At 39.0% G+C, this 12,215-nt stretch overlaps 1 protein-coding gene across 1 annotated transcript in view; it reads right to left on the bottom strand.

The window, feature by feature from the left end:
- Positions 1 to 426: 426 nt before the first annotated feature.
- Catsperb (catsper channel auxiliary subunit beta) overlaps positions 427 to 12,215 on the bottom strand; it is a 200,199-nt gene continuing 188,410 nt past the window's right edge. The window contains exons 25-28 of the mRNA XM_075947829.1: positions 4,156 to 4,291; positions 1,572 to 1,672; positions 885 to 959; positions 427 to 618 (exon numbers count right to left, since the gene is read on the bottom strand). Coding sequence (XP_075803944.1) covers positions 427 to 618; positions 885 to 959; positions 1,572 to 1,672; positions 4,156 to 4,291 — 504 coding nt within the window. The remainder of the gene's footprint in view (positions 619 to 884; positions 960 to 1,571; positions 1,673 to 4,155; positions 4,292 to 12,215) is intronic.

Here is a 12,215-nt window from a genome sequence, read left to right on the forward strand (position 1 = left end):
GGCTCTGAAAACGCTGGCTAGCCTCTCCATGCCTGACCCCATGGTGTAATGGCGCCTTTATGGTACCATTATTCTATCTAGAACCTGGCCCTACAAAATGTGCTCTAGATCATAAGGCTAAATGATGCGGAACACCCATTCCACAGAGAGTTGGTGACCATTTAATATTTTCCAAAACAATCTTTAAAAAGGAACAAAGACAAAACTCACGCAAGTGCTAAAATAATTTTTTATGTAATGAAAATTAGAAAATGGAATGTAGAACTGTTGAGCAATAGTAATTAGAATTATAATAGTATAATAATTCTATAACATTGCATCTAATGTGTATTTTAAAAATATAAATGTATTTTGTGGACATGTTCAATAAAACTAGGAAATATAGACAATTGATGATTATCATTTGTTCACTATCTAGACTTTCACTTATGAGCTGATACTTATATTTGATGAGTTTGCAGTATTTCCTCTGACATATCTCCGGAATGATCTCAGTGGGTGGATGTTACGCAGTTGGAATAGAAATGCTATAAAAAGGAATCCCCCTAGCACTACAGATGTTGCAACAGCAATGAGTGTATGTCCTGGAAAAGGCAATGGAACTTCGTCAACATAAATCTGAAAAGAAAAAGGAAAAGGTTATATTTTCTGGGTGTAGTAATTGAAAACACTGGACAGTGTATGAGCCCCACAATTAACCAGACAATAAAATTCCACCAAGAATCCTGTGGACATTCAACATCCTTTCCCCCCACACCCTGTCCAAGCCCTATCCGGCGCACAAATTCTGTCCATGTTTTTATCTTTCTCCATAACTTGGACTGACAAGAGTTGTGTCATTTCCCAGTTATTATCTCCTTTCATACTTCATGCATTTACTATACCTGAAATTCTTCTACTAACTCACAAAAGGTGACCCCGGGAACCACAGACAGCTTGAAGTGAAACAGCTCAGAGCCCTGTGGAACAAACACAGAAGCTCAGTATCAACGTGTGTGTTCCTTTAAACAACAATATCTGTGGGCGCCACTTTCAGAGATGTCATTCACAAGGAGTGTTCCTTTAAACAACAATATCTGTGGGCGCCACTTTCAGAGATGTCATTCACAAGGAGTGCCATGGCTTCTGTCATGAGTATCACATATAAAATGAAGAGGCATTAAATCAGGAGCTCAATGACACATTTTCATTTTCAGAAGGAAACTAAAATAGAAAACCTTCTGGCTTTCATGAACACTTTGAATTGGCCTTCATATCTGTGGCTTTAACCTTACCTCTGCACTATCGCTGTTTCTCACACTGACCTGGGCTTTATGTATCTCTATGACCCTAACTCTTCTGCTTCCCTTTAGTCAATTGATCTGGCTGGCCTATCTCTGAGAAAATAGCAAATTAATGTCCTGTTCAACATTCAGATTCCCTTAGAAATAAGACAACCAGGGAATAAAGACAAAGAAAAGTTTTCTATATACTTTAAAGCTGTTCTTCCCACCATCCTCCAGCTGTAGACTTTGGCACACATGCCTTATTCTAAGCTCTGCATGGTAAAAAGAAAAATGATGTCAACTCACCATTATACTTAGGTTGAGCCCTAAAGGATTATACACTTTAGTCTTAAGCATGGGCTCTAAGTAAGCTTGCATTTTCCTAACATTTAGTGGAGTGTTGTGCTCTGAAATATACAAAATACATTTAGAAAACTTACATTTTTATATTTTGCATAAAAGTTGTTATATACATTAGGATACAGTGAAAGGTAGCTCAGGCTCTTAGTTACGTTTGACATTGTAAATACCTTAAGAGTTGGGTTTTACAAAAGACACTTTAATATAGGCTTAAGCAGAAGGGCTAAGAGGAAAAAGAGACACTCAGAAGAAGGCAAAACATACCCCAGAGCATGGATATGGACGTCTCAAAGATACAGCAAATACATCACACCCTAGCCTGGATGTGGGGTCAAGGGAGAATTGCCTATTTTTATTTCTAAAAATTATCATGTACTTGTGGACTAAAGAGTGGATTGAGTGATTACAAGCATTGTCTGCTCTTGTAGAGGACCTGGGCTTTATTCCCAGCTGTCATATGGCAGCTAACAATCATCTGTAACTCCAGTTCTGGGATCTGATTGCCTCTCCTGGCCTCTGAGGGCAACAGGCATGCACGTGATGCACAAACACCTAGGCAAAACACTCATATTCATCAAAAAGTAATTTTAAAAATTCTGGTACTGGGTATTGAATCCTAGTGCCTTCTTCACACTAGAGAAACCCTCTAAAGCCAAACTACAACCTCCCTTCTCTTCATGGGGAAGTAGACTAACTAACTGCCTCACACTGCCCCAATATCCTCCTCAGGGAGAGAGTGTCTGACCACCTTGCTGCAGTTTTGAGTTCTTTCTAGACTCTGACTCATGAGAAACCAATCCTGGCATATCATGGTTTTATAGTTTTCATGGTGGAAGGCAAATGATTTTCCCCAAACAGCAGTAGAGTTGCACAATAGGATCCCTTATGGGTTCTGCTCTTCCCAACTATCTTGTCATTTTTTCTAAACAAGTGAACCGGTATAGGTGTTAGAACTCTAGTGGAGCAATGGTGAGAGGAGATAAGAAAGTAACTCAAGCCTGGTTGTCTCCTAAGCTCCTTCTATTGGGAATGCTCTCACCATGTGAACTTAAGGGTTTGAGTCGGCTTATAAAAATGCTTCCATATTTCAAAGTCAATTCTCCAAACCTAGTAAGACCCACTAGGATACCACAGAAACTGGGAATATTAATCATGGAAAATGGGAGCTTTACTTTCTTTCCTGGACTTCAAGAAGGCATTCAATTTGGTAGGGTAACCTTTCTGAATAAGAAAGCAGAAAGAATGGGTGGTGGGAGCAAGAGGGGAGGTTTTGGGGAGGGATCAGGAAGAAAAGAGGGTACGAGAGAAATCTGTGATCAGACTTGGAAAAAGAAAGAAAAACATTAAATAGAAAAGCAATGAAAAAGTAAATTTGTGAGAGTTAGACTCACTGACTACCAGTTGTCTGCAAACAGAGTGCAAGAATGACGACTAATCAAAGTTTCAATTGTCTTCACCAATAGGTCAGGCTATCTTCCTGTCTTATTGTGGGGCAACCCAGGGAATTGAACGTAAGGCTTCTAACATTCTACCACTGAATTCCAGCCCCAGCCCTTATATATCTGCCTGTCTGTCTATCTATCTATCTATCTATCTATCTATCTATCTATCTATCTATCTATCTATCATCTCTCCATTTATCTATCAAGTACCTGAAAATATTTACACATAAATAAAAACAAAATATGCAAGTGAAAGTTGTATCTTTAAGGTAAAACTGAATTTAAGAATATTTCCTTTTGTATTGTAAAATATATTTGTCTCTTTGGGGCTCTTTTACCACAAAATCCCCACTCTCTTTCTTTTCTTTCTTCCTTCTTTTTGGGACAATGTCACATAACCCAGGCTGTTCCCATCTTGCTATAGAAGTAAAACTGACCTTAAACTCTTTCCTCTACCTAGCAGGTACTGGGAAAACCACTGTATACTACCACATTCAATTAAATAAATCTTCACAAAACTTCCTTAGATAATTAGATACGTATGTTTAGAATATCCAGCAACACCTAGAATATTTAGTTAGCTGCTCTCATAGTAAATAGTAAAGATACTCAACTGGAACACAGCACAAACTTAATTTTTGCTACTGATCTACAACAAGACTCTCAGATGTGTTTCCATGCTATAGTACGTGTTAAAGATATATTGATAATTATGTTTGCATGTGGGTATATACAGGCCCCTGCAGACACACAGTCATAGGGATCCCTGAAGCTCAAGTTACAGTTATATGAACTAGTTGACATGGGTCCTCTGAGAGAGCAGTATACTCTTTTAACCACTGAGCAATCTCTCCAGTCCTGCAGTTCAAATCTAAAAACTACTGGCCGTACACCATTGAATCCAGGTTACTGGAAGTGATGAGAACATAAGAGGACATGACAGAGGTAAACGTGAACAAGCCAATGATTCAAATCCTCTTCTGAAATACTCCAGGTTATTTCAGTGAACAAGCTTTGCAATGCACTCATTAAGCAAAACAGCAATAATAGAATGGCTTGTAGATACAGACAGAAGACAGAACACATACTTATTTGCCAGTTTTGCCTCTTATTCACTTCAGTCATGGTAACCAAATATGGAGGTCCCGCGAGGAATTTTTTTTCTTCATGATGAATTTCCAAAACAACTGGTAACTGTGTGACTGGAAACTTGAAACGGCGAACCTAAAATGCAAATTCCATGAAGGCATGTAAGTGTGGAAAGTTCAATACTATAATTCCTGCTCAAGAAATGAATGACATTTTCACAGAACCTTGGCTATTCCAAGTGGAATGCTTTTTACGGTCTCTGCCTTTCAGACATGAAAACAGTTTACCGCAACAAAATTCATACAAATTCCACAGAAGCAAACATGGTAATGAGATTCAGAAGATTTAGAAACAATGTTTAAGGTTAGTAAGTGATATATATTCTTGATTTGTTTTGGTTTTTGCATTCCTTTTGCCGGTCCACTTTTCCCCAGATAGACCTCCCTTCTGTCTTTATGTCACACAAATTCTCTTGTCTGTGCACCCAGTTAAGATCTCTTCCTCCTCTGGTGTGGTCCATTTTATGCTTTATACTCTCCCAATTAAGTGTAGAGTCTTTGCATGGGGAAAAACAGCACTTCTCTTGTGATCATGACTTATCTCACTTAATATAACGATCTCCAGTACTATCCATCTTCCTGCAATGCCATGATTCAATGCTTCTTAGAGGTGAAAAGTCCACTTGCAGTGCATATTGTTTGTCCATGTGTCAATGACATTCAGAATGGATTCCCTTCTTAGTTATTGTGAGCACTGCAGTAATAAGCATATATATGCTGCATCTCTGGTTGTATAGCGACTGAGTTCTTTGGGTGTATATCCACGAGTGGTACAGCTGGGCCACATGGCAGTCTTAAAAACATTAAGTTAAACTAACTTGTTAGTATTTTATTCTTCTTATTAATTTTGTGTGTTTGCATGTGTGTGTATGTGTCCACACGCTCCTGTGTCACAGAGTGCACGTGAAGGTCAGAGGACCACTTGGAGAAGAAAATTCTTTCCTTCTACCATATGGATCCCAGAGACTGAACGAGAATGTCTGACCTGGTGACAAATGCAACAGATCTCCCTCCTATGAGGCATCTCCTCAGTACTGCCTTTACTGTAAATTGAGATCAGGCATTGTAATCTTTCCATCACTACTTTGCTTAAGATGCCTTTGTCTATTCGAGAGTGTTTGACCTTCCCTGTGGATTTGTGGATTGCTTTCCTGCTCATGTAAAGAATGGCACTGGAATTCTGATGGGGATTGCATTGAATGTGTAGATTGCTTTGGGTGAGACAGCCATTTCACAGCATTGCTTGCATTGGTTCATGAGCATGGGAGGCTCTTCCATCCTCTAGTGCCTTCTTCAGTACCGTTCTTCATTGTCTTAAAAAATTTTAATTAAGAGGTTTAGGTTTTGTTCCTTCCTTCTTCCCTCCCTCCAACCCTCTCTATCATCAGATACTATAAATAGGATGTTTTTATTTCTCAGAATGTTTGTTTTTGGTTATTTTACTCTTTTGGGTTTTGGGGGGAACCTATCACAGAACTACCAAATAAAACATACACAGAGTCTTATTGTTTTGTATAAATGTGGCACATTTACACAATGGAGTACTACTCAGCTTCAAAACAAAACAAAAGAACAACAAAAAACCCCAATGACCTCATGAAATTTGCAGGCAAATCAATGGAACTAGAAAGTCATTCTGAGTGAGAAAATCCAGACCCAGAAAAACAAGCATGGTATGTGCTCACTCATAAGTGGATATTCGGAGTGAAATATAGGATAACTGACCTACAATCCATAGCCTCAGAGAGTCTAGATAACAAGCAGGCACTAAAGAGGGACAAATGGATTTCCCTAGTAAGGGAAAATAGAAGAGATCTCAGGGTAAACTAGAGCAGGGTTGAGGGGGCAGGAGGATGGGAACTTAGTCGAGTGGGCTGGGTGTGGGAGTTGTTTGGCAGCGGGACAGAGTAAAGAAAGAGATGTCCTGATGCGGGGGACATTTCAGGGTTAGGGAGAAGCCTGGTGCCAGGTAAACTCCAAGGAATCTACAAGGATGATCCAAGATAAGACTCCTAACAATAGTGGATAGGGTGCCTGAACTGGCCATCTAATGTAATCAGACTGGTAAGCCCCTAATTGTCATCAGAGAGCCTTTATCTGGTAACTAATGGAAGCAGATGTAGAGACCCATGATATGGGTTTCCCCTCTGTATGCTGTGAATACCACTGGTTAACAAAGAATCTGTTTCAGTCTATTGCAGCACAGAATAGGGCAAGGCGGGAATTCCAAGCATATAGAGAAGGAGAGAGTAGGTGAAGTCACAGAGATGCCGTGTTACCACCAAGGGAGAACGCCTCCTGTGGGAGCTCTCTGGGACCTTGCTGCTATGCCTGACCTTGTGGTGATGCACAGAATAATAGAAATGATTAACTTAAGGTGTAAGAGCTAGCTAGAAATAAGCTTAAGCTATTGGCCAAACAGTATTGTAATTAGTATAGTTTCTGTGTGATTATTTTGGGTCTGGGTGGCCAGGAAACAAACAAGCGGCCACCATCAACAGAATGGCACCCACCATCTGGAGCATGAATCCACATAAGACGTAAAAATGATTTTTAAAAGAGAGAGAGAGAGAGAGAGAGAGAGAGAGAGGATTTCTAGATGCACAAAAATGGGAGCCAAGCACAGCTTCTTGGTAGCTATAATTTTTTTTTCCCAAGAAGGGCTATGTTTGCTGGCAGCAAGCAGGGGTACCATGGCTCCTTTAAGAGAGGTATTCCTAATTCAGTATTAGTGGCAAAAAAAAAACTGTGTGGTTCAAAATGGCAGATTCCTGATTTGTGCTAGTTGAATGAACAGCCCTGACTTTTTCAGGAGGCTGAGCACTTAAATGGGATTAGTTAGCCGAATGCTACAACTTGCTTAATGGCAACATAGACCCACTGTGTGCCTGGAAATGGGGCTGTGAGCATGGCGCACAGTGCTGGTCCTGAACAGACCTCTGCCATGTTGTACTGGGTGAATTCAAAAGGCAAAGCAGCCTTAATCCTAGGCACACCGCTTCACATTTCTTTTATTGATTTTTATTTAGCTCTACCATTTTCTCAGATCCCCACCCTATCTGTCCCCTCTCCTTCAATCCTCTCCCAAGGTCCTGATGCTCCCAATTTACTAAGGGGATCTTGTTTTTTTCTACTAACCATGTAGATAAGATCTTACATGTATGTCTCTCTTAGGCTGCTCATTGTTGTCTAGGCTCTCTGGGATTGTGATTTTTGGGCTGGTTTTCTTTGCTTTATGCTTAAAAGCCACTTGTGAGTGAGTATATGTGATAATTGTCTTTCTGCGTCTGGATTACCTCACTCAAAATGATGTCTAGCTCCATCCATTTGCGTGCAAAATTCAAGATATAGTTATTTTTTTCTGCTGTGTAGTACTCCATTGTGTAAATGTACATTTTCCTTATCCACGCTTCACATTTTAAGAAGGTCTTGTCATCAGAAAAGGATTACAGATACAAAATAAGACAGATTGAGACATAAAAGACCCCTAAACGAGACACAAAAATATACATAGGCTTGGGAGAGAGAAGAAAAAGAGTATATACAGCAATAAAAGTAAATAGTTTTTAATAATAAAGGCGTAAAGAGACAGAATATAGACAGTCATAGATTAAAGAAGATAATGAAATAAATATTATACTTATAAAAAAAGTAAATAGAATAAGAAAAATAAGCCATATAAAGAGGGAATATTACATAGAGTCCAGATTATGTATATTATGATGTTTTCTTTGAATCTTTTGACTATAGAGATATATTTGATTCTGGGGGCTGCTAAGCTAAACCAACATATGTATTTTAAAAGTATCTTGACTTCAAAATTTGGGTCTAAGGATATGTTGCTTTGGAAAAGAGGTTCTGCTTTTGTTTCCACAGAAGATGAGATCTTGTGGATTCCTTCCAGACTAATATGGTTCAATGGGACAAGACCCCCTAAAAGGTCTCCATGAACATCTAAAACTACTTCAGCCAACAAAAAGCAGGAAGCCATTTGGAGAGAACTGTGCTCAAATTCCCAAGTATTGTTTATAAAATTTGTTTACATTTAAAGTGGGATATGCTGTAGAGATGAATAGTTTGCATTGGTATGGATCTTGATCTATTGATATAGATTTAAGGTCAAATTTTTTATATGTATATTTCTTCTCTTGATTAAGGTATTATGTTTGTGCAGCTCATTTAAAAATGTAATTTATAGACAGAGACCTGATCTCGGCGCCAGGAGAGCCAGCATTGGGGTGAGTTTCTGACCCCGTGGCAGCAGCCCGGGACAGGGAACTCAGAAGTTCCTCAACCCCCTATCCTTCCTGGGCTCTCTGCAGGTCCTCTACTCCCTACATACTGCCTCTTTCTTCCTATCCCACCCAGCTTGCATCCAGAATCCTCCCCCCCCTCTACCCCCCTGTCCTCTTTGGGCACATAACATCACCAGCTCAGCCTGTCTGGGCGCTGGGTCCGAATCCTCAGGGCAACCAGGTGGGCAGGAGTTCCTTTGTTTCAAAAGCCTGCCTGCACCAAGCAAGGTAGGTTCTTTGTTTACGAACTACCCAACCAGGAAGGAGACCTGATCTCAGCACCAGGAGAGCCAGCATTGGGGAGAATCATTATTGGGCACGGAGATCTGATCTAGGCACCAGGAGAGCCATCACTGGGGAGAGCCATCACTGGGAAGGTACATCAGTAGGCAAGGAGACCTGATCCTGTAAAAGAAGATCCATAGGGGAGCATTTGGAGGAAGAGATGGTCAGGCACCAATGCAAGAATTCACCCAACAATCTGAAAAGCAACATGAAACCACCAGAAAAAAGCGACCTCACAACAGGAGGACATGAACACCTTAATCAAGAAGAAGTAGAAAAAATTGACTTCATGAAAGTGATTGACACCCTTAAACAGCATATAAAAAACGCCCTTATAGAAATGGATGAGAAATATAACAGAAAGTTTAAAGAATTGAATAAATCAGTGAATGATACCCTAGAAAACCAAGGAAAAACAATCAAACAGATAATGGAAACAGTTCAAGACTTTAAAACGGAAATGGAGGCAAAGAAGAAAACACAAACAGAGGACCAGCTGGACATGGAAAATTTAAGTAAACAAACAGAGACTACAGAAACAAGCAAAACCAACAGAATACAAGAGATAGAAGAATCTCAGATTCTGAAGATACCATAGAGAAAATAAACAACTATTCAAAGAAAACAGCAAGTCCAACAAACTCTCATCACAAAATATTCAAAAAATATGGGACACAATAAAAAGACCAAACCTAAGAATAATAGGAGTAGAGGAAGGAGAAAAAAGTGCAGCTCAACGGTACAGAAAATATATTTAATAAAATTATAGAAGAAAACTTTCCCAACCTAAAGAAAGATATTCCTTTGCAGGTTCAAGAAGCATACAGAACACCGAATAGACTGGACCAAAAAAAAAAAAAACCATCTCCTCACCATATAATAATCAAAACACAAAACATACAGAATAGAGAAAGAATATTAAGAGCCGCAAAGGAAAAAGGCCAAGTTACTTATAAAGGTAAACCTATCAGACTTACATCTGACTTGTCTATGAAAACCATGAAAGCCAGAAGGTCCTGGATAGATGTACTGCAAAAACTAAGAGACCATGGATGCAAGCCCAGACTACTGTACCCAGCCAAGCTTTCATTCACTATAAATGGAGAAAACAAAATTTTCCAGGATAAAAAAAAAATAAAAAATACGTAGCCACAAATCCAGCCTTACAGAGAGTAATAGAAGGAAAATCACTAACCAAGGAGTCCAACAATGACTACAATAACTCAGACATCTAGAGACCCTTCACCAACACAACTCAAAGAAGGGAAACACACAAACTCTACGACTAAAAAAGTGACTGGAGTTAACAACCACTGGTCATTAATTTCATTTAATGTCAAAGGAATCAACTCACCTATAAAAAGGCACAGGCTAAGAGATTGGATACGAAAACAGGATCCAACATTCTGATCTTTACAAGAATCACACCTCAACCACAAAGACAGGCACCTACTCAGAGTAAAGGGCTGGGAAAAGGCTTATCAAGCAAATGGACCTAAGAAACAAGCAGGTGTGGCCATACTAATCTCTAACAAAGTTGACTTCAAACTTAAATCAATCAGAAGAGATGGAGAGGGGCATTTTATACTCATAACAGGAACAGTTCATCAGGATGAAGTCTCAATCCTGAATATCTATGCCCCTAATAAAAAAGCACCCACGTACATAAAAGAAACATTGCTAAAACTCAAAGCAGCCATCAAACCACACACACTAATAGTAGGAGACTTCAACACTCCCCTCTCACCAATGGACAGGTCAATCAGACAGAAACCTAACAGAGAAATTAGAGAATTAATGGAGGTAATGAAGCAAATGGACTTAACAGACATCTATAGATTATTCCACCCAAAGAGGAAAGAATATACCTTCTTCTCTGCAGCTCATGGAACCTTCTCGAAAATTGACCACATACTCGATAACAAAGCAAACATCCACAGTTACAAAAAAATATTAGTAACCACCTGTGTCTTATCAGATCACCATGGATTGAAGTTAGAATTCAACAACAATGCTACCCCCAGAAAGCCTACAAATTCATGGAAACTGAACAGTCAACTACTGAACCATACCTGGATTAAGGAAGAAATAAAGAAAGAAATTAAAGTCTTCCTGGAATTCAATGAAAATAAAGAAACAACATACTCAAACTTATGGGACACTATGAAATCAGTCCTAAGAGGAAAGTTCATTGCACTAAGTGCCCACTTAAAGAAAACAAGGAAAGCACACATTGGAGACTTAACAGCCCACCTGAAAGCTCTAGAAAAAAAGAAGCAGACTCACCTAGGAGGAGTAGGAGACTGGAAATAATCAAACTGAGGGCTGAAATCAACAAAATAGAAAACAATCCAAAGAATCAATGAAACAAAAAGCTGGTTCCTGGAGAAAATCAACAAGATTGACAAACCCCTATTCAAACTAATCAAATGGCAGAGAAAGAATTTGCAAATAAATAAGATCAGAAATGAAAAGGGGGACATAACCACAGACACAGAGGAAATTCAGAGAATCATTAGATCTTACTACAAAAGCCTGTATGCCACAAAACTGGAAAATGTAAAAGAAATGGACACTTTTTTAGATAAATACCATATACCAAAGTTAAACCAGGACCAGGTGAACAATCTAAATAGACCTGTTAGTCGCGAAGAATTAGAAGCTGTTATCAAAAACCTCCCTACCAAAAAAAGCCCAGGACCAGATGGTTTCAATGCAGAATTCTACCAGAACTTCCAAGAAGAGCTAATACCTATACTCCTTAATGTATTTCATAATATAGAAACAGAAGAGTCATTGCCAAATTCCTTTTTTGAAGCTACAGTTACTCTGATACCAAAACCACACAAAGACTCAACCAAGAGAGAGAATTATAGGCCAGTCTCACTCATGAACATCGAAGCAAAAATCCTCAACAAAATACTGGCAAACCGAATCCAAGAACACATTAGAAAAATTATCCATTATGATCAAGTAGGCTTCATCCCAGAGATGCAGGGCTGGTTCAACATACGAAAATCTATCAATGTAATCCATCATATAAATAAACTGAAAGAAAAAACCATATGATCATTTCATTAGATGCTGAAAAAGCATTTGACAATATTCAACATCCCTTTATGATAAAAGTCTTGGAGAGATTAGGGATACAAGGAACATACCAAAATATAATAAAAGCTATTTACAGCAAGCCGACAGCTAACATTAAATTAAACGGAGAGAAACTCAAAGCCATCCCACTAAAATCAGGAACACAACAAGGCTGTCCACTCTCGCCATACCTCTTCAATATAGTGCTTGAAGTTCTAGCAATAACAATAAGACAACATAAGGGGATCAAGGGGATTCAAATCGGAAAGGAAGAAGTTAAACTTTCGTTATTTGCAGATGATATGATAGTGTACATAAGCAACCCCAAAA

The sequence above is a fragment of the Microtus pennsylvanicus genome, chromosome 14, assembly GCF_037038515.1.
Source record: "Microtus pennsylvanicus isolate mMicPen1 chromosome 14, mMicPen1.hap1, whole genome shotgun sequence".
Lineage (NCBI taxonomy): Eukaryota > Metazoa > Chordata > Mammalia > Rodentia > Cricetidae > Microtus > Microtus pennsylvanicus.